Raw genomic sequence first — 22,606 nt, forward strand, 5'->3', positions numbered from 1 at the left:
TTCTTATTAGTCAAAAACTGCTCAAACACAACAGCTCTCGAGCTAAATTCTACAGAAACACAGTGAAATGTTCAACCACAAGACAAAAATGTAATAACTGACAAATATACAAATGGTTTTATTTTTTAAAAGATGACCAAACACATCACTGTTGACTTGAACTCTAAAGTGTAACCATAGACATTGTACTGCAAAGCACACACAACAAATACATATACAAGACACACATGCAACAACTACTGGGGTCTTCAGAAACAGTACCGTACTCCAGATAATAAAGAGCTAAGGGACTAAGATCGATTGTCAACCGTCCAGAAAGACACTGGGCTAAAGACAATTATACTTTATTATTATCAAGTTAAAAAAGTAGACTCGTGACAGGACTTAACTTATGACAATGACAGATTTACAATCTTTTCTTTTGGACTTATTCTTCTCCAAGATCGGGGTATAAATTTACATTCATGGCTACATGATCACAATTACTTTATTACACTTTATTAAACAGACACAGGTTTTGGAGTCACTTTAAAACAAACAATTACCCCTAGAAAATAAAACAATGTAGCCACATTTTTTTGCACGATTGGGGTATAACACAGTGTATCTAAATGAATAAAATTGTGATCGCATTGCTTTATAAAATTATTTTGTAACCTCAAGTAATTTATGTTGCAAGGAATGTCAAATATGTCTCAGTAACACAGATAAGAAAGGGAATAAATCAATATTTCACAGATTGGCTGTTTCTTATGCTCAGTCTGGACTTTGAAGTTTGTGCACTGTAGAACTAAATAGTTTTAAATGATTATTAGTGATACTGAAACTTTTTTTGTTTATGATTTATGCAGTATAAAAAAGACAAGTTCTTTATGTGCTTTAACTCAGTCTTCAACTTTTTGAGCTGGTCTACAGAAAGTCCAGTGATGCTCCACTGTGTTCTCGTTTGCACGCTCGCTCATGTGATGCACACGCGTGTTCCTGATGGTGAAGCCTTGTTTCATAATGTAGTCCATGAGGAGAACCCGTAATGACACCTCTTGATGATAGTCACATGGTCCGAAAGTGAACGACAACTGACAGTCTCTGGTGTCCATCATGTGTTTGTTCCACTTGGTGAAGTTGTTGGCAATGCCTTCGAGCAAGGCATGAACCTTCGTAGTAATCGTTAACTGCGTGATGATAACAGCCACAGGGTTCGAGTATTTTGACAGTTTCCGAGTGCTGGAAAGCTCTACAACCTGCTCGAAGATGTCGGGAGGGTACAGCGGCTTGGGATCGCTAAGGCACTGAATCAAGGGTTCGATCTGGTAGAAGTCCGCCTCCTTCCTCAGGAGGTCTGTCTCTGCGAAATCCACCGGGAGGGTGAGCTCGGACGTCCGCAGGAAGTTCAGGATGTATCGGAAAAGTGTTCCATCCCGATCAATGAAATAGTTCCCTTTGGAATCGCGAGTGGTGGGGAAATCTCCCCTGAACATGGCGCCCAGCATGGAGTCTGGATAGCGCTGCAGGGTGGATAGACTGGTGGTGTAGAGGCAGCCTCCCACGTTCAGAGTAACAGGAGAAGTCATCTAGGACAAAAAAGGAGCAGAGGACAAGTTAAGGATCAGGTTTTTGTGAAGTTAAACTGAGTCAGCATTTGCACACAATTTGATTCATTGGTATTAAGTCGCTGTTGATGTCATAGGCGTCAACTTCTACCTTTCAGGCCAAAATTTACATTTAATGTGTGATGAGCTTTTCCACATTTGGTGAGGAAATGGTGCCAGACAACAACAATAATGATTTGACAGAGAGCCTCTTTTCAGGGAGTGGGTGGCAGCGTTCAAAGAATGTAAAATATATGAGATGCATTACTTTTATAAATGCATTGGTGTGGGTGATGAAGGATAAGCCCATTGATGATGATGATGATGATGATGATATCCTATATTGTCCCTTTATTTCTGCCTTCATTGATTCATTCCTACAAAACGCCCCCTCCTGTTTCTCTGTTTCAGTGGGTTGGACTTGGGTAGTTCTGGATCAGCCATGTCTTTTTTTTTTCTGGTGCACAATACTAATAGTTATTGTATTTCAAATAAAAAAAATTGAAGTCAAAGACAATTAAAACTAAATCCGGGCATTTACTGCTGCATCGTTGTATTTGACTACCTTAGTTTTGGCTAGTTTAACATTAAAACAAGATTGAATATCTTCATCAGAAACACCTGAAATGGCTCCTGATCTAGACGGACTTCACTTCTATCCATCTCTTACCCTATGGCCCCAGTCTCCATTATCCATTTGTAGAACAATACCCACTTGGTCAGAGCCAAAATAGAGAGGGAACAGATATGGTTTGGGTTACTTCAATTTCTCCTGTGGAAAAACAAAATCACATTAACATGAGCTGTAACAAAGTTATTCAGTTAATGAGGGACACAGTCACATCTCATGTTTTGCAGTGCAGCCGCTCTCTGTGTGTCTGTGTGTGTACAGCTATCTTTGTGAGGACCAGTTTGAGCATATAACCAACGGAGTGAGGACATTTTGGGAGAATGAGGACCTTTTGACCAGTCCTCACTTTGTGACCCCCATTTAATGGACTGTTTGGGAGTTAAGACTTGGTGTTAGGGTTAGAATTAGGTTAAGGGTTAGGCATTTAGTTTGGATGGTTAGGGTAAGGGGCTAGGGAATGCATTATGCCAATGAGTGTCCTCACTAACATAGCTGTACAAACGTGTGTACGAGTGTGTGTAGAAGGAACTATATTTGTTGTTTGTTCTGTTCGCTGATAACAATATGTCCTTGAAATACACATCCGAATGAGGCTCTGAATATCAAGTATTAGAATCTGAATCAGCTTTATTTGCCATGTATGAGTACACACACTAGTTTCTATAAAAGAATTTGACATACAAACAAACTACCAGAAACTAGCAAGATAAGCGTGGCCACTATGAGCAATAGAGTTAGACCATACACGACAGCAGTGCACCAGGAAACAAAATGTGCATGGGTGGACAACATGTAACTACTTATTATGACCTGAGGACGAAGGTGCAGTGGTGCAAAGATGCTAAAACTAATATGGGTCGATAACATAGAGGTTACTTATATGTGGGTAGGTGAATCATATGGTGCAGAGTGCAAAGTTGCTGGTTCAAGTATGGATCATTATGTACATGATGCATATATAGACACAAGGTACGTGAACCTTATGACAGTTGTGCGTTTATATAATGTACAGTATATACAGACCGGTTAGTTTTATATTGTAGGAAATGTGTACGTGTAAAACTGAACGATGCAACAGACTGGTTAAGTGCCAGATTTTAATCAGTGACTCAAATGATCCATTATCACTGTTCCGGTCAACTTTTCATTTCCTGGGTGAAAATTAAACTTTGACTTTTGAATGAGTTTATTGATCGAGACTGAAATCATAAACTCTTCCGAGGAAGTGAAAGCGAACTCGCATGTTTCCAGTGTGACTGAACTGTCCACTGGTGGCAGCTAATGTGTGTGTGATGGCTAATGTTGATCAGCATCCGGCGTCGGTGTATTTCTATCTATTTAGCAAACAAATGAGCTGTTACAACACATGCAACTAAATGCATTTGTTGCATCTATTCAGCCTGTGTGCACTGAGGTTAGCAGCGTTCAACACAACGTCAGCACTACACTCCAAATGCTTATCCTACGCCTGCTAGCTCGATGGCTACTTAGTGGCTAGCTAGCATGCTAAAGTGGCTAACGTTAGCTGCTGCTCCTCCGGAGGTTAACGCCGGGGTCTTCATTAGACAAACTGGAAGAGAAGCAGACATTAAACTAAAGACAAAGCCTCACCTGGCTTCTCCTGGTGAACACTCGGCTTCTCTTCCCCGGCAGCAGCAGCAGCGACCCTCGGTTTGTGTAACGCTGCGGTTCAGGGGGAGTGATGTTCACCGCTGGTCGCACCGGGCAGATGTGCTCGACTCCGGGCTGCAGCAAAACTGCGCACACCAGGAGGAGGGTGGGGATGAAGAGGAGGAAGAGGAGGAGGAGGTCCTGCTGCAGCCACACACACCCCCCGCCCCCGCCCGCCCCGCATGAACACATCCATTCACACACTGCAACATGCATGAGCTCTTTATTATCATTGTCAGGTTTACATCACACGTGATTTATTTCAGCATCTGAGAAACTGTGGAGCACGAAGCTGGACAACTGCTTTAGTGTGTGTTATCAAAGTGTCCACGCACGTGTGTGTGTGCATGCACGTCACGTATGAGGAGCACCCGGTGCGGCAGCAGGTGAATGATTTTAAAGTCTTTCGTTCAGGTGGATTTCTTCGTGCTGCCCCTGGCCCCCTGCTGCAGGATGATGAACTCCAGGAGGAGCTTGGCGGTCCGACACGGCCTCTCCATCACCACCGAGTGGCCACAGTTCTCCAGCAGGTCCACCCTGCACCCAGGCAGCACGTCGGCGATCACCGCAGCCCCAGAGACATCCACCACCTGGAGACATGCAGGGTTAGGACGATATGGCCCAACATTATATCAGGATACAAACATTTATACCATTCATCAGTAATTCTCACTGTAAATATAACATTATATTTATTTTAAGTTGAAGGACTGGTTTCTGCTCCTGAGAAAAGGTTGTGCTTTTAAACTCTTGATATTTTTTGATATTGTTCTATGTTTGATTGCCCAGCCCTAATAACTATCATACTTGTGCACTGAAAGTACGAGACTTCTCTCGTCAGACATTAACTGAGCAGATGGAGAAACCTGAGCCACCACCCTCAGGTTACAAGTTGTTACACATCCATGTGATTCTTGAGATTAGTTCAGAATCTGAAGCCTGTAGGTAATCACCTCTGTATTTGTATAAGCTTTGCTGAGTCACTGTATCAGTGGAACAGCATCAAGGGTGTAGTAGGAAGGGATAAAGTAGTTCTCAGTACCCACATGAGCTGGGCCCTAAAAAACATGGAAGTTGCCTCATTTGTTTTTGTTATAGAATCAACTGTAAGTCCAACATCACCATCCGCAAATCTAACTGAGGATTTATCTTGAAATGACTATTAAGCAGTACATTGGACAGTTAAATTGTACAATCATTACGTCGAGTAAGTTTGGGAATGTAGCTGGGTCTAATCTTTTGTTTTCATTTGTGTTTGGATTGTGATTTTAAATTTAGCTATGCTCCTTCTATGTTGCAGCAGGCATGTGTAACAGTGGTTCGACACAAATGTACCTCATTGTTCAAAAGAGAGGGTGAAAGATCAGTATAATCTTATTAGGCTGTGTTTTGACAGGAAGTGCTGTAAGCCTCTCTCAGAATATGGGCCAGAGTGAGATGACTTCTGTCTCGTGGCCTGGAAATAATGGAGACCTCAAAGCTGTGATGTTCTTCAGAGTAAAAACTGGAGAAAAGAGGCTGAAATAAATAGATTTCAGATTGTACAGACTTTCTTAAAACTGTCCCTAACCATTCATCACTGATGTCTTACTGTGCTGATTCAGTATATCTAGAGCAACGGAAACCGGTGTATTAAAAGGTCAAGCCAATACTGAGGCTACAAATGTGCACAGCCCACATGTAGCTGCTGCACCACTTTACATAGTTACCTGGTCTTTTTTGCCCCATATCACTTGTAAAGGTGCAGCGATCAGATGTAGGTGATCGTGTAAGGCGTATCTTGACTCCTCACCAACAATCTCCATAAATACTAATGGAAAAAAAGAAGAAAAAAATTACTGGGAAGTCACATGGATGCTTAAACATTGGAAATCTTAAAATGTCTCATGGCAAAGTGAACTAACCATCCTGGTAAAATGTGTTGTGAGGCTGCCGAACATCTACCAACCCTTGAAGAATCTAAACAATAAAAACATGTTTACACAACCACAAGATGCAGTAACATTTAAAAAGTAAGGGTGAATTTTACTCTGACAGCTTTTTGCTGATCCTAAACACATTGTAACATTATCAAATATGGTGAATGTAAGCTTCTGCCAGCTACAAGTCTGGACCTGACCTGCTGAGGGATTTTAAAGCGAACATGGGAGCAGAGTCTGAACATGTCCTCCATCTCTTCAGGTGTAGTGGGGATCAGCGGGATATTTAATGTGTAATTGCTGTGCTCCAGGTCCTGCAGGTGATTGTCAAACTTGGTCTCACACGGATGTCTGATACCTGCAGGATAAAATCACAGTTTTCACCCAAATAAAGAAACATGAAACAAAAATGTATGCTCCAAAAGAAAAGTGAAATAAATTTGAAGTAGTATATGAGCTAATGCTGCAATGCAATAAAAGTACGCACGTATACTCAAAGCTAACTTACAAGGCCTGTCTTTAGATGAGCCAACAATACAATAAAAGGTACAATAAAATTTTAAAAAACTCATGACTAATCCCTCTTTCAACACTGTTTCAGAGTTTGAAATGATCTCACAACTTAACAATTATGTGTGGGCCAAAAACCCCAAAGAGGCCAAAAACCCTGAGAGGAAACACCTGGTCAATAAACCCAACCCAAATGTTAAAGGAATTTAAAATGATCAAATTTAATGAAATGACCAAAACCCTGCTGGGTTATACACGCAGTTAGCAGTTTATTAGGTACAGCTAGCTAAAACTGCTCTTTTCTAATACAAAAGTCCTGCAATGAATCCTCCTTCGTAAGGGTTATAATGATCCATATTTCAGATGATTTATGGTATTTGTGGTATTGTTGTTGTTTTGCATTAAACAAAGATATGCTCCTGCAGCTGCCTCTATACTGTAGCCTACATTGACTTCTCTCTGTATCAGCAAGGGGGGGGGTTTCTCTGACAACAATATATATTATATCACACGTCACATATGTTATATTTCAGACTCAACTGATCTTTCTCGTACTGTCTGACTGTGACTTTACACAAACATGATCATTTCTCTGACCTACTTCATTGTTTTTGCAAATAATGTTTTTAAAAATTCTCTTTGGGATTAAATAGTACTCTCTCTCTCTTTTCTCTCCATCCATCCATCCGTCCATCTGTCTGTCTACTACAAAGCATTATGTTAATGCTATTTAAACTCTTAATCAGATCTAGCTTACAAAAAGGGACACACAACACATCTGACATGAACTTTGCAATTGGACCCTCCACAGACAGGAAGGGTCTAGTGAAAGTTGTCATCTAGTTGAACGATGGGAAAAATAAGGTATAACATTTCAAATTATCGTTTCTTGACACATGCTACAAACGAAAAGTTGTGATCCATCTTGAGTTTAGACCTTGATTCACCTTCAATGCCTCCAGCTTTTAATGAAGTTTTTATAAATATAAATTTTGGGACTACAAGCCCAATCCAAGATAAACCATTTAACATCACTATGACATCATCAGAGTTATTTTCTCAAACTTTCACGCAAATGCACACACACACACACACAATCCCACATAAACACACACACATATATTTAAAACCTTGTGGCTTGTCATACAGTGAGCATGCAGTCCTTACACACTTACATACACTTTCTTCACACAACCACACACACTGTGACTGACCGTCTGGGCAAATGAGAGTCATGCTACAGATTTCTGAGGGGTAGCGAGCTGCGTAAACCCCAGCTACGTTTCCCCCCATGGACGTTCCCACCAGATGGAAAGGTTTTCTGTTCAAGCGAATAGTTTCCACGAACTGAGAAGAACGAGGGACAGAAACACATTTACAGTGAAATGATTTAGTGACCTGATGAATATATATATATATATATATATACACACACAGTATTTGATTCAGGAGGTATGTTTTCTCAATGTACCTGATGGATCCTTCTGACCTGGCCCTGGATCGAATAATCCTCTGTGTTGGTGCGTGTTGTTCCCTCATGGCCAGGCATGTCCACACACACAAGGTGCAGATGTTTTGGTAGATACTAGAGCAGTAGAAGAAACCATGTGATAAATACTCTAAATCTCATTAGCAACTGAATACGTATTCCTGAAATTTAAACCTGTAATATAATTTTATCCACCTGGAGAGCAATGGCTTATCATCAGGTTTTAAGTTTATATAGTTGGGATCCTGTTCATGGCCAAGTGATGAATGTTGAGTGAAATATTCATTTCCTTTTAGCTCTGTTTTTGGTCCCTGCCAACTCTTTAGCTGCAAAATGTTCTAGTGCATTATCGTCTCTGACTGTGTCTGTCTGCCTGCTGTGGTCAAAAACAGCACTACAGCAGTGAGAGTGAATATTAATGGACCAGACAGCTAAATAATTAGCTAAAACTAGATATTAAACTCTGAAGAGCCGAGGGGAGCTACACATTTCAGTTACAATCAGGGTTTATTGTTAGGTGCATCTTTCACATAGTTTCAACCTCCTCAAAATGGCAGAACTATAATAATTATGCACAGGGTAAATCAGCCGAGTAGTAGCGTCATGAATCCATAGCAGTAAATGCTGAGTATTTCCCTGACCTTGACCAGAGTGAGCCACGTGTCTTTGTGAGCAGAGAAGCCATGCAGCATCAAAATGGAAGGTCTCATCCCAGGCTTTCCTCTGTAGGAGAAACAGAAGCGATACCCGCCACAGTCTGCGTAGCGAACCTGCAGGCCCAGAGTCCTCCTCCAGTACCTGCGGAGGAGCAGAGACACATCTGAGCTGACACGCAGAGGCACAACTTCACTGCAATTCAAATTTGGGCCAAATGATGACAGGTTTAGATGTAATTTTTTGGGTTGCAGTTATATGCTTCATGTTGAGGCAAATTCAGGATTTTCTGGGCTCTTAATAATAAAACTGACCTGACTTGACATTTAGATTCTCACACCATACGCTCAAAAAGGTCACAATAACCTTTTCAAATGACAGGCTCGCATTTTTACTAGCCAGTTTTCATGCAATGAAATCATTTCCCGGTAACATTTTTTAACCCACTTGCAGGAGAATTATCATTTCTTGCATTTCTTTCGTGCTCTGGACAAATATCACCAGTAATAACAAACATACAGTGGAGGACGGGACAACACAATAATTTACATTACCAGTAATAAACTTTGATGAGAGCCGAGGGCCAGAGAAGGAAGGAGGCGATGAAGGCCAGAATGGGAATCGCCAGTGTTGCCCCAGCAATGACGAACAGGTTCGCCACATCTAGATCAGCTGCCATGGCTGCCTCACGTAGAAAGAGCATGAACACATGCAACACACAGCGTGAAGATGAAATGTCAGGGGAGGAGAAAAGTCAGTATCCGACATCCAGACAATGTTTGGTTGAGAATTAAAAGAATAATTTATAGATTATAGACAAACAGGAGACATTTTTTAACAATGTGTATACGCAGTACATTAAATCATTTTACAAGTAATAATAGAGATGCATATTTGTGCACATTTTAATATAACTAAAACATTTTTTTTTTTATCCACAACATGCTGTACAAATTTACTTACCTGATTATTTTTTCCCTCCTTGTTTCTTCTGTCACAGACAAACATGTGGTTCACCTGGGATTCGGATTAGATTAACAGCCGGTAGATTAATTTGATTGCAGGTATCACTGATGTACAGATAGTGTTATTAGTCCATTTATCTTTCAGAAATTTGAAATAAAACTGACCCTTTGGAGTGCAGTTCGTCCCGACACATTATGTTTGCTCTGGATAAACCCATTGATTATTACTCATCATCGGGGAAAACTGGGCCAACTACAGAACTCAATCAATCTTTTAAAGTGAACGTACAGTCCAGACTCTGCTCCTGACCAGGCGCTCTGCGGTCAAACCTGTCAGGAATAACTTTTACATTTGATACATCCCAGGAGATGCAGTATGGAAATAATATCTTTGAACAGTACAAAACAAGAGAAGAGAAGGTTTTGTACAAATATATTATTAGACCTAATAATTAATCAACTATTTGGGAAAATAACCATCAGATTAGTTGGTAATGAGTTGCAGTCCTAGTCTATAGCAGCCCAATCTCAAAAGGTTTTATGTCAGTTTGTCTTTATGAACTTGGAGTTTTTGATCTTGGTAAATGTTGCTTCTATCTCTTTGTGACAAAGGCAGTGTTGGTTTCTAAATAGTTCTGTATATGTTTGATGTGTAAAGAGGAGCTCATATTTCGAGAAAACTGTATTTCAGACCAGAATATTATTAGTGAGTGTGACATAATGCTGTAACGTTGACGTACCACTGCAAAAATCTCAAAAGAGCCGCCCGTTGCTACCGACTGGCTCCCAGGCTCCAACTCCTCTGAACTTAAATTTAAATCTTATACCCTCAAATTAAAGAATCTGCCTAATCTATAAATACAGCTATGTATAAGTAGATGAAAGAGCACGGTTTAACTTTGAGTCTCACTGAACTCTTACTCACCGCCATGTTTCACCCTCTGACTTTAGGATCCCTCCTCCACTAACTGTGCTTTCAGTCTCCACTATTAGTTTGAACGTGTCTCACTCTCTCCTCCACATCGAGCTCAAGCTTGAGGTCCAAAACTTACCACTGGGTGTCATGATGGAGGCAGGCTGTGAGTGAGTGTCCCAGGTTTGTTGCAGTCAGCAGTGAAGAGCAGAGGGCTTCTGGCACAGACCCCTGGTTGCCATGACATGTGCAGACAGTGAGATGTCATCACGGCTTCCTCAGGTGATGATGGAGGTTTGAGGGAAGTCTGAAGCAGGTGTTGCCAATTGCCACATTGAGGAAGTTTCCTTGACTGAGGGTAAGAAACCTTGCTGATGCATCGGTGGAGCCTCACATGAACACACTGCCCTCCAGAGGTGACATTAACTCAGCTGATCCTTTGGATGTTGTTGTGTAATGAATATCAAAATGACTGCTAATGTACAAACCAGTGTTTTTTGCAAGTGCTGACCAATTCATTTGATACATGAAGATATATATACTCATAAAAACCTGTAGTGTAACTATGAACAGAAAAATAAGTGAAATAATAATTTAGCATTCTGTATACAGCTGTTTCACAAAAAGCATAATTTCATGTTTTTTTTTTATAAGCAAACAACAAATAGAAAGACAGAGTTAAGTCTTTTCAGCATTTGAGCAACACATTTCAATTTAATAACATAGAGGTCTGCTGAAAGCATCTTAAGCTTTTCCTCATGTTGTGATGTAGGAAATTTGCTGAATTATTCTCAGTATGATAGTGTACGACTTCAGCATTAGTCAGAATGTAAATCAGAGCTATATGAAGCCCAGGATTACACAGTATGTAAATTCCTTCTAATGCAGTGCACGGCTGCCATTCTGCTGCATCTCTGGTCTACTACCAATGACCTACATACAAACTAGAGCAGAACAAATGGACACGACAACTCTGCAGAGAGGCTCGCCTTTCATGGGAATGATTCTCATCCTTATATACGGACAGCCCTCGATCTGCTCGCAGGCCACACACCGTGTATCCCCTGGGTTGTATGATCAAGGATCTCAAGTTACTTTGGTCTCTGTCATGATGGTGGGTACGATGACACAGCACAGACAGCAAAGCAGAAGTGATCGAGCCAATAAAGCAACACACAAATGTGGATCAGGTGATGACTGCTCATCCAGAGACACAGCAATTTCTTCTAAAGCTATGACCTTGAGGATATTGCACAATTGTAAATTTTGCAACAGACATCTCATCCTGTTGGGAAATAGACTGCATCGTCCTCCAGAGATTTACTATCAGTGTGGTGGTCGGCCCACTTAGAGGGTGGAACTGCTCTCACTGCTTAACCCTGTAATCTTCCAGTAGAGTTAAAGGCCACCACAGCAGTCACATTAAATTAGAGGATCAAGCTGTGCTTGTGTGATACTATATGTCACACCTCCACTCACTTACAGAGATACTCCATTCATTTACTGTAGCACTTACATAGAGTTGAGGTCTCAAAAGAGACAGATTTCTAAAACAGGACTGTCGAAATTGAAGCAGCAGAGGAAAAGATATCGTCCCTATTAGTCCCTTATATCCTACAATTCTCATCACGCTACTTAGTTGCTCAATTCATTAAATGTCTGAAGCATCATGCTGACAAATGGTGCAGAACCACATAAAGGTGTCTTAAGTAAAGGAAGTATCATCATGTATTTAAAATAAAGATGGATATTTGCAGTCCTGAACTGACTCCATGAAGGAAGTTAATATGAATTCCTTGCTTCTCCAGTCCTCTCATAATGGTTAAATATATACCTATCAGACCAATCTTATGATAATAATAAAAATAAATCTATATTCACATACAGTGTGCACCACAACCATCCAATTAAATATTCTTATGTACAGTAACTAGGGCAGTCATCATGCACTCAATTAGGGGCTGCGTTATTGTGATCATATTTATTATTCTGACAATTACAGAGATGTGTTACATTTAGTGAGGTTTAAACTCCAAAAATACCATCATATATATTCAGAATTAATTAATTGTGTAGAGTCTCTTTACATTCATTAAAGGATAATCCTATAAGTCAAAATAGTAGCCAAAACTGTTTCTTCACATAACAAACATACAAGCGAAGGTATTCATTTCCACGAAAACTCACATTCTTTTATTAACGTCTCTGCAATCTAAAATAGAGCATCTTAATAATCAAACAGTGTTAAGTAGGAGCCCTCCTAATTAATAGTGCAGATATGATGAGGGGGCAAGTTTTTCAGTTTTAGTGCAGACAAAAGTTGATGACAAACATGGATTCACTTGTGTGTGTGCTTGAGCGAGTGGCCCTCAGGTTCTGAAGAGTGCAGCAGCAGTCACTGCCGTTAGAGCCACAGCGACCGCCGGCCCCCAGATCATCCACGCTTTCTGAAACAAGCGGTGACAAAGAAATGGAAACATGAGCCTCACCACATGAAACCGCCCACCCGAGGATTGCCAAAGCTTTGACAGAGGGAGCTTGCAATTGAGATCAATGCAGTGCACAGAGGACGTGAGTTAAAAAACGGCTCTTTCAGATAAAGATAAGCCCATTCAAGAGAGAAACAGTTGTTAAGCGTTAAGACATCCAGACAAGACAAACAGATGTCAGATGTTGGAACTGTATGATCAGAGAGGTTAGATTTCTGAGACATTAATTTCCCCAGAGGAAGGCATTCTGGGAAACAAGGAAAACCTGATTAATTCATGCAATGAGCTAAAAGACACTGATGAGAATGAAAGATGTAGGCCGACTTGACAGGAGTGTACCTTACTACCACAATGCACCGAAGCACCAATACAGCAAAGCCAGGAAAAGGCCGATGACTATGGCTTGTGCAGGCAGCAATAGGGATGTCTACAGAAGGGAAGGGATATTATAGTAATCAACTGCAATGGGACATACTTTAGTTGGGCGTTGTAGCTTTATTAATAAACCCTCAGTCAGTAGTCTGTGTCTGTGGTGTTTATACAACTCTCAATGTCTAAAAGCAGTCATCGACAGTGAATGAGTAGAAGGGAGCAGGTGTACTGAGGTTAAAACAACATATTGTGAATCTAATAAACCTGAAGACATTTTAACAAATAGAACACGTTTAGTTTACTGTGGTTGCTAAATTAGAAACAAAGCTCATGCTCCCAAAACCAATACGACTACAAAAGCTCACATATTTCTACCCTTTGTACAACTCATGTGTTTTTTGTCAAAAAATAATGTGTTCTTTTTTTTTTTATGAGAAAAAGATGGCCTTCTCCTTTCTGTTGAGTGTTAGATAATCACTCACCTTTGATCCTTTCTCCTGGAGCTCCTTCATGTTGGCTTTGCACGACTCAAGTTCATCTGCAAGCGACTGAGTCTCCTGCTCAGTCTTCTCATATTTTTCCGTCAGGTCCGACAGCTCAGTTTTAGTCTCCTCGTACTGTACAAAGAAAATCACCAAAAGTATTACTAATTATAGTCGTAGTAGAGTTTTAGTAAAGCTAAAAACTAAAAAAGTTTTACCAAAAAAACAACAGTAAATCACTTTATTTTATACTAGCCTTATTCTAGCAATATAACCAGCAGAAGAACTCTGGTCTGGGTAACTACATCAGTGACAGTCACAGAGAGAAACTGTATTTATCAGTTGTTTCAATATAGGAAATCAGCCCTAACTGGCCCAAAATACCCAGTGACACATAATTAGAATCACTTTTAGGCATATGAAAGAAGGCTTGTCTAATTAGAGAAATAATAATGTCTCCAAGTGTAAACAACAGAATTTCATGGTCAGTAAAAAAAGAGAACAAAATGTCAGGATTAAACGCTACTACAGAGATCTCCTGTCTTTCTTGTAGTCATGCAAGCGTAGAGCAACATACCCTAAAGCCTGAAATGCCTTCCATTTGGAACTAACGTTGAGAATACTGAGACACTGAAACTGGTGTCAGCTTAACTAGAATATTCATTAATGTATACAGGTAAATAAATTACTAGAGCAACATTGAGGCTCTGCACTAAAGTAGTAGCCAGTGGCCTAGATGGACTTTAAGTAGAAAGTCTTAAAGGGTCCAAAATGCTTTGGATTTCACATGGGCCTGTTTGATACTACTTCAAGGCTTTTGAGCAAAGGTATGATATGGTATAATTTGTTCTGGCTGAGCAGATTCAGCAGTGATTCAACACCTATACAAAAAAAAAAATTTCAAAAAAATATTTTTAACATTTAATCTTGGGGCAAAGTTCAAAGAAAAAACATTAAATTACTGTAACAGCTTGTTTGTATTTTTACTATAGTGAATCAGAAACTGAAATTGTAAACAAAAAAGTACACAATTTAACTTCATTTTATGGTTCCGTGTCGGTAGAGTCCAACTTTATTGGCTCTCAAAACGAAAACCTTACACCCCGTAACTGAGAGTGCATGTGGGAAGTTTCATAAATACTTTAACACCTTGTCAACATCGGTAGCTTTACTGTGTAAAGAAGCATGGTCAGCAGAAGCTGCAGTCCTCTGGCAGTGTATAAGCTGCCACACTGCTACTGTGTGCTCAGGATTGTTTTGACCTAACTCACAGATCTATACACAATCATGTGCTTGCATGTTTAAATGGAATAAAATAAGACTCAAGGCCTAAAACATCCCTTGGGGCTTCATGTATGTGTGATAGTGCAGGTGAAGTGTGAGTCATTCTGTCTCCAGTCAGTGGCAGGATTGAAATATGAAACTGAAAGGCATCCAGGCACGGACAGCGACAACAGTAAGGGTCAGGTTCGAGGCTGAAATAATCTCACACAGCCTAACCAGTGTGAGATGCTCACTCAGGTGGATGTCTTTTTATTTTGAGAGCATACCTCTCTCTGCAGAGCCTTGTTGCTACTGTCTGCCTCATCCAGTTGGGTTTGCCACTTGGTGCTATCCTGCTGGTGCTGGAGCTGCAGGGCTGCCAGCCTCTTCTCCAACTCCTGCTGGGATCTCTCTAGGGCTTTGAGGTTGTTGCTCAGTTCAGCATTCTGAGCACGGGAACTGTGAGAAACAAAACAACACCGAGTTCAATAGGTGGAGGATGACAAACAGCAAAGTGTTTGGTATACTGTATAGCAAAGGAGCAGAGTTAAGCAAATGAGACACAAATGTGGAGGGTGCAGCTGAATTTGTGGTTATACTGCTCACTGACCTGGCAAGGTCCTTCTCCAGCTGCTGCTGTTTATGCAGCACTGCCTCTTTCTCAGAGCGCAGTACTGCACAGTCACTCTGCAGGTTGGTCTTCTCTTTCAGGCTGGACTTGGAGAGTTCCTCCTTCTCAGCCCTGAGGGAAGCACATTCATTTTGCAGACTAATCTTCTCCTTCTGGTGCTTATTCACCATGTCCTGTTTCTCTGATCGCAGGACAGAGCATTCCTTCTGAAGCCCATTACACTCCACCTGCATGGACTGCAGCTCACTGGCTGTGGAAAAAAAAGGGGGGTTATGTAATGGTGCATTCTTTGAGCAGATGCTCTTTTGTTAATTAACATAAAGATAAATTATCTTGAACAGGCTAGTGCATATGAGCTTGAAGGTAAGTCTCTTCAAACTTGAAACAAAACAGACATTTTAAATCATGTGCCCTTTGAGCACATCTCGAGTACAAAGTGTCAAGATTTCATGTAACAAACTTAAGTTTATAATTTGAAAACAGCTACAACCCCACAGTCTAATCTCATTTACAACTACCATGTTATAACATTTTTTAATATTTAGAAAAACCTCAATAGTATCTTTCATTTATGTATGACTAAATTAAATAACATCATAATAACAATTATTGTGTGAGTCATACAATAGTATAAATATGTGTATTTGCACCATGGAGTAGTACCTTGTATCTCTGCAGTTTTCTGCCACTGCTTGCTCTGCTGCTGAAGGTCACGCTGCAGGTTTTCAATCTCATGCTCATATTTGCTGGCAGTCTGACGCCACTTGTCCAGATCCTTCGAGGCGGTTGCCAGGTTAGTCTGGATAGCAGTGACGTCACGGTCCCTCTCAGCAGTGGCTGACTCCAGGGCACGTTTCAGGGACTTCACCTCATCACGTGCACTTTTTAGCTCATCACGTGAGCTGGAGGAAACATCCATCTGCCCCTTGAGAACGCCCATTTCATCCTGGAGCTGGCGCAGCTGGCCTGTTCCGTACCAGGGACAGTAGTTAAATTAGTAGTGTTGACGTTTTCATGTGGACAAGATAATAGCCCAATTTAGCCACCAAAGATAAAACTACAAGCAGATAAAATACCTTGAAGATGTTTTATCTGTTTTGCAGACTCATCAGCTTGTTGTTTATTTTCTTTTCTCTCTCCATCCAAGATACCTGCAAAATATAACTGCATTACTTTCATGCATTTGATGGGTTGCTAGGTGTATGTGTGTTAACAGGGTATATTTAGCATCAAATATTTATAATGTTACCTTTTAGTTCCATGCATTTGTGTCTCTCAGTGTTAGCAAGCTCCTGAGAATCTCGAAGATCATCATTTAAATGCTTGATCATTTTTTCTGAGTCACCAGAGGATCCCATGTTGGACCTGGTCAAGTCATCTGAGAAAGAGAAGGAGAACAAAAAATACAACAAGATCGATTCTGCTAACATGAGAGTAGCTGTAAGAGCAAGGCTTCATATTTTCCTGCACTGGAGCACATACAGAAATATTAGAAAGTAAAGTTTAAACTATACTTATACATCAGGTTATATGGCAAAACAACAATAAAACAACTAAACGTTTCTCCATGTTCATTCTGCCTCAGTCCCAATTCTTTTCATCACGGCTGGCATACTAGATGATTTCCCAAGATATTAAAATGGGCCTATTACATAAACTAATTGCCGACCCAGGAATAGACACAACTATATTATCTGCATTTTCTATCCCAGCTATTTTGTCAGTTAACCTAGCGACATGAGTCTCTGGCACGTCTACATTGCCTTTCAGCAGTATGTTGCTGCAAACAATACACAAAGGGAATGGACTGGCCAAGACTGCCAGGGGTTTGTTGTGTTTCCTAGAGGAAGAAACAAACTCCACAAATACTTGGGCTTTGCGAATGCCCAGTAGATTGATCCCCTAATCTGCCGTGGCTCGGAAAAGAGATGACCTCATCTCATACCGAGCATTTGGCAGGGGCGAAAACGAGTGTCGGGACAGGTCAAGCATGTGCACCATAAAAGGACACATGAGTGTACTGAGGCTGCTGAGAATTTCTGCATTTGTTCTGACAACTGTGATTGCATTGTCTCAGCACTCACGTGTTGCATTGTAGTGCCACCAGATGGCTTTGATAAATAACCCTTAAAATGTATGGGTATGAAGTGACTGATGGAGACTGGTGGCACCCTCTGACTCGAGCACATGACCACCCTGCTGTGTGCCAGACAAAGGATGGGCGGGCAGTGTTGTATCCGGCATGTGTGTGTATGAGGTCTGTGTGTCCCTTCTTGCATGCATATGTATGAGTGAGAGTCAGAATGCGAGTGGGCTCCCAGTAAGTTCAACTGTTTGAGTCCAGTTTGTGTGAAAGATGAAAGTCCTCTGAAGACAGCACAAGGGAGAAAGAGTAACTCCGTCGAGGGCACCCAACGTGTTATCTTTAGTAACATTAGTAATTATAGCCATTATGTCTACGGATCAGAGGATGACATCTGACAAAGTAATAATGGGATTAGACTTGGGGTAAAAATACCTCTCTGACTGGTTGGGGGATATTGAGCAGCATCACACTGCCTCAAGTGATGACAGAAAAAAATTCTAGGGGAAAGTCTTTTTTTAGCTCAAGCGCTGAAGGCTACAGCCATCATGGTCTATCTTTCCCCGCTGCCGGTTTCCTCCCCAATGAATGTGACAGCATTCTTTCACCGAATCAGAGGGTTAGTGCCGCTCGACCACTGAAAGCCTCCAGTATTCAGTGAATCTATAAAACGGTTAATCCTAACTGCCAGAAGGTGATATTTACAGCCACAACATGTGCTGTATGTGACCGAAACAGAAAAACATCGCATTATACTGAAATGACTGAGCTATTGTTGTTGCGAGGACAGTTCGCTTTGTGCCTCCTATAAGCTGTGCAGTGTAGCATTACAAATGCATCTATCATGCAAAATGTATTCGTTCAGTAACATGCTTGCAGATATGGTCTCACACGGTTGATTTTTTATGTTCTCCGTGTTGCACCCATTCCTCCATTACCCCCTGGATTTTATTTTAGTCCGTCTCCCTAAATGTCAGAGCAGGAGACATATTAGTCAGAGGATGTGCCCTCTGTGCAAAGAGACTCCATCTTCTGAGTAGCTGTTGACACTGGAGAAATCAGCCTCTAAAACAAGGCCATCCACAGCACTGTACGCTCTAAAGCATACCAACTGTCCCTGATGGTCCAGACACAAATTTTAACTGTGACTCATGCTTTTTTTTAAACCCTCATCTTGTCTGATAGAAAGATATGCTGTGTCAGGGAAGAGATATTTGATTTGAAGAGCAAAACAACACCAAACATTACCAAGTTTTAACTTTATAACAATAATTGCTGTCCATTTTAGAGAGAAAAAACAAAAAACTGGTTTACCTTTAATTAGTGATACGTTATTTAGGGGATCACTGAACTCTTTGTCGTCCATTTGTTTGCTCTGTAAGAAAAAGTATTGTGAATAGATACACATTCATATATATCTAAAAACACATTTTAGATGTTTTAAAAAAATATATAGATTATTATCATAACTATACCAATTAAAACCATTATTGCTGCTTTTATGGTTAAAGATTTGTTTAAATTTTGTTTTGTTAAGATGAACACAAAACTGCATGATCATCCACGAAGACATCACAAGTACTTCAGAAAGAGGCATCTGCATGGCTGTTGAGAAATGTCTTTTTGAGGACAAGGTCACAGAAAATGTGCTGATACACAACAAGAATCAAACTTAGCATAAGATATTACCTTAAGTGATCCAGGAGCTACAGTATTCTGTGTGCTGAGGCTACAGCAGTCCCTGACATGAAGAACACTTCACCAACTATCTGATTTTTTCAGATGCGAAATGGAGCAGTCCAAGCAATGAAGGGAGGGGGGTGGGCACAGAGGGGATGACAAGCACTGTGTACAAGACCTCCCCTGCTATAGTTGGCCTGAAGCCAGTAAGGACAAAGAGCTGGTTGAAGTGAATGGACAAATATTTGGAGTGGGGCTCAAATGCTACACTAAAAGTAAATCAGATGAATATCCTCAAAAACAAACCCCCCCTTAGTTTGTGGCTGAAGTCCCCAGCCCCTAAACACTAGGTCATGTATCCGAATAGGGCATCTCGGAAGCTGCAGCTGCATACTGACACAGAGAGGTTTTGTTCAGGGAGCTGCTCTCTGGCCACTTGGTACTGATGTAAAAACCGACAGGATGATGAAACAGACGAGGGACTGCTGGTGTGAGAGTGTGCGTCATGTGTACTGCGTCCACCTCCTCTTTTGTTTTGCCCTCTAGGTCCCTCTATTCTCACTTTAAATTCATTAAGTATTGCCTTCAGGGTTAAATCCACGTGTCATTCTGAAGAGGGGAATTATGTAACTAATACAGGATATGTAATGTTAGGCTAATTTATAAAGGACTATAAAATACCAGCTTCAACATGCTCTGAAATGATTCTAAGGCTGGGATAAAAATCAAGATAATGAAAAAAGGGGCTTGTACTGAAAAGCTTTTAGGACTGAAACAAAAGGATTATTTTCCTTTACAATTACTCTGCTGATTATTTCCTCAATTAATCATTAGATCTGTAAAGTGAATAAAGATGGGTTAGCAATCAGAAAATAGTAATAAATCAATTGCCTCTTCCTTGCAACTCTAATATCATGTCAAAGTGATATTAAAATGTCTCAATAGCCCAACCAATGCTGTATTTCTAGGGCTAATGCCAAGTAAGAGATGAACAGTGCCCCTGCAGGGGGAACTTCAAATATATTCAGTAGATCAGACTTTTAAAATCAGACTTTTAAATTTAAATATTGTAAATGCAGCCACCAGAGCGATGCAAAATGCAAGCCCTGATCACAAGAGTTTGGTATGAATACGTTCCCATGACTCAAATAATATTAATAACATTTATATTTAATATTAAATAAGTATTTATAATATAACGTAGAGGTAGATAGGTTGAGATGCTAACACATAACCTTCCAATGACAAGATATGAAGTTTCCTCAGGGGGCTGCCAACTCTCACAAAACAGATCTCACAGTCTAATGCCACACAAGCCTTTTCTTATGCTAACTTTTCTTGCTCTACTCTGATGTTAAGTTTATGATTTTTTAGAGAAGGAACAGGCGAGTGCACAAATACAAATCATTGTGATGCATGTTCTGGTGAAACAGCCAATGACTTCTATGGTTGAACAACTATCTCAGGGAATATCCAATTATTCGAAATTGCCATTGTTAATTTGGGGCAAAAAAACAAACAAAAAAAAGAGGTTACCTCAGGACTAAAAGTGTGAAATTTAACATGCAGGAACATATTGTAATGAGTCTGGATTTTGCTGTGTGGCTCCTATAGACTTCTGAAGCCTGAGACTTTAACCTTAGTTGGGCAAGTTAGTAATGGAGCAAAGGTTCAAGATGTTGAGTTGCAAATCATTGACATTTTCAGGCAATAATAAACCCTCTACTCTTTTTTCTGAAAAAAATACCATCTTCATAAAGCCCCACAATGAAGGTTATCGTAATATTTTAAAAACCCAGCAGCAGTTAAGGTGACTAAGATTATTCACAGGTCTTCTCTAAAAAGTGCAAACCTATTTAATATCGGTGGGTTTAAAACAAACTTCGGTTGACTTGAATTCAGCAAAGATCTACATGAAAACAAATGCAATCTAATGCAACATGCTATAGATCCTCCCTTCACAAAGGTTATAATCAACCTCTTTTATGTTTTAGCAGAATTTGTTTAACGTTATGATCATTTTGGTCAATCGAAACCTGAATGAAAAATAGGGTTAATTGCAGAAATTGCAAATACATATTTGAAGAAAGGCTTATTTGAAAGGCTTTTTTTGCTCCAAAGGTTTGTCTTCTTCAAAAGGGCTCAACATACACAACTCATATTTAAAACAAATAAAAACCACATGGTACAGACAGTTGAGAAGGACTATTAAAGAACAAATACATGTGTCTGTTTGTTAGGTAAGGATGGCCATTTCGAATGGAATGAATAGTTTCTTGTAAAACACATTATTCCAGCCCCACATTCAGACATAACCCTGAGTAAAACCAGACTACTTGACTTTACATCTTGTACAGTCCACCACAACTAGTATTAGATTGCTTAAGTTAGCTAGTTAGCTTATTAGAGAAGTGTTTTTATTGAATTTGGTTATTTATGGCAAGCTCACATGGTTTGTTACCTGAAATCACGTTAGATGCCTTTAATGGTGAGTTTCAGAGCTAAGTGTGATTTAACCTTTAGAAAAAGTCTTCTGTGCGCTGCAAATAACCACCAAACAACTTTGAAATGAGTTTGCGCTAGCGTTAATTGGCTATTAGGGTAACTAGCCCAGGCTAACTGTGAATTGGAAGCGTAATTGTCATGTTAGCTAAAGTTAGCTTATAGGAGAAGTGTTTTTAGTGAGTTTGGTTATTTATAGCAAACTGACAATAGTTAACTGTTACCTGACATAACGTTAAGGTGCATTTAGTGGTGAGTTTCAAGTGTTAAGAGTTACAGCGGTTAATTGGCTGTAGCGGCTAACTAGCCCTGGCTAATTGTGAATGAGAGGTGTGGCTGTCTAGTTAGCTGAAGTTAGCTGCCTGTGAGTTAGCTCCACTTCCTCAAGGTGCCGTGTACCCGCCGCACAAACCCCCGTGGACTGCAGCGTGTCTGTGGGAGGCAGCAGCCGCCTGCGTGTGGGAGGCTCGAGTGGAAAAACTTCATTGAAAGTTGCCTAATCAGTGCGGTGGGTGTCGCCGTTTCAGTCTTACGTCGGAAGCGAGTGGTCCGGCCAGTTTAGTTCACCAGAGGCGATGCTCGGTTCCTGTCGTGTCGCAGCGAGGAGGTGGGGACGCCGCTGCCAAAGTTTAATCTCAGTGAAGTCCACGCAGCAGATGTGCGACAGTTAAATCTGTCCGCTTTGCGTTACCCCGCTGGTTGTGTGTTTATTGGGTTTTTTTCACACGCTTCTGCTGCTGCCGCCGGGTGCTCTTCTGTTCCC

General features: G+C 40.5%; 3 protein-coding genes across 7 annotated transcripts; all 3 read right to left on the reverse strand.

Annotated features, from left to right (window-relative positions):
• Nucleotides 1-102: 102 nt before the first annotated feature.
• kctd6b (potassium channel tetramerization domain containing 6b) lies at nucleotides 103-4,014 on the reverse strand. Of its 2 annotated transcripts, XM_035160281.2 has the most exons (3): nucleotides 3,832-4,013; nucleotides 2,260-2,361; nucleotides 103-1,571 (listed from the first exon to the last, which is right to left on the reverse strand). In XM_035160281.2, exons 2-3 carry the CDS (start codon nucleotides 2,284-2,286, stop codon nucleotides 885-887), a joined length of 714 nt encoding a protein of 237 aa, XP_035016172.1. In that variant the 5' UTR covers nucleotides 2,287-2,361; nucleotides 3,832-4,013; the 3' UTR covers nucleotides 103-884. The 2 variants fall into 2 exon arrangements, with proteins under 2 accessions (XP_035016172.1, XP_035016173.1); XM_035160282.2 differs by lacking the exon at nucleotides 2,260-2,361 and having other exon boundaries at nucleotides 3,832-4,014.
• An 84-nt stretch (nucleotides 4,015-4,098) lies between these two features.
• abhd6b (abhydrolase domain containing 6, acylglycerol lipase b) lies at nucleotides 4,099-10,730 on the reverse strand. Of its 2 annotated transcripts, none has more exons than XM_035159448.2 (10): nucleotides 10,481-10,730; nucleotides 9,427-9,480; nucleotides 9,018-9,144; nucleotides 8,451-8,607; nucleotides 7,792-7,905; nucleotides 7,535-7,667; nucleotides 6,011-6,168; nucleotides 5,796-5,850; nucleotides 5,601-5,701; nucleotides 4,099-4,481 (listed from the first exon to the last, which is right to left on the reverse strand). In XM_035159448.2, exons 3-10 carry the CDS (start codon nucleotides 9,140-9,142, stop codon nucleotides 4,302-4,304), a joined length of 1,023 nt encoding a protein of 340 aa, XP_035015339.2. In that variant the 5' UTR covers nucleotides 9,143-9,144; nucleotides 9,427-9,480; nucleotides 10,481-10,730; the 3' UTR covers nucleotides 4,099-4,301. The 2 variants fall into 2 exon arrangements, with proteins under 2 accessions (XP_035015339.2, XP_035015340.2); XM_035159449.2 differs by lacking the exon at nucleotides 10,481-10,730 and adding an exon at nucleotides 9,594-9,643.
• Nucleotides 10,731-12,307: 1,577 nt separating this feature from the next.
• Nucleotides 12,308-22,515, reverse strand: slmapb (sarcolemma associated protein b). Of its 3 annotated transcripts, none has more exons than XM_035158462.2 (10): nucleotides 22,377-22,515; nucleotides 18,976-19,036; nucleotides 16,828-16,956; nucleotides 16,655-16,729; nucleotides 16,242-16,544; nucleotides 15,558-15,828; nucleotides 15,235-15,406; nucleotides 13,685-13,819; nucleotides 13,170-13,257; nucleotides 12,308-12,788 (listed from the first exon to the last, which is right to left on the reverse strand). In XM_035158462.2, the coding sequence occupies exons 2-9, from the start codon at nucleotides 19,025-19,027 to the stop codon at nucleotides 13,174-13,176; spliced, it is 1,221 nt and encodes a 406-aa protein (XP_035014353.1). In that variant the 5' UTR covers nucleotides 19,028-19,036; nucleotides 22,377-22,515; the 3' UTR covers nucleotides 12,308-12,788; nucleotides 13,170-13,173. The 3 variants fall into 3 exon arrangements, with proteins under 3 accessions (XP_035014353.1, XP_035014352.1, XP_035014354.1); XM_035158461.2 differs by lacking the exon at nucleotides 22,377-22,515 and adding an exon at nucleotides 19,351-19,508; XM_035158463.2 differs by lacking the exons at nucleotides 13,170-13,257; nucleotides 22,377-22,515 and adding an exon at nucleotides 19,351-19,508.
• Between the last annotated feature and the right edge of the window lie 91 nt (nucleotides 22,516-22,606).

Source organism: Hippoglossus stenolepis, chromosome 6, assembly GCF_022539355.2.
Source record: "Hippoglossus stenolepis isolate QCI-W04-F060 chromosome 6, HSTE1.2, whole genome shotgun sequence".
In the NCBI taxonomy this organism is placed as follows: Eukaryota; Metazoa; Chordata; class Actinopteri; order Pleuronectiformes; family Pleuronectidae; genus Hippoglossus; species Hippoglossus stenolepis.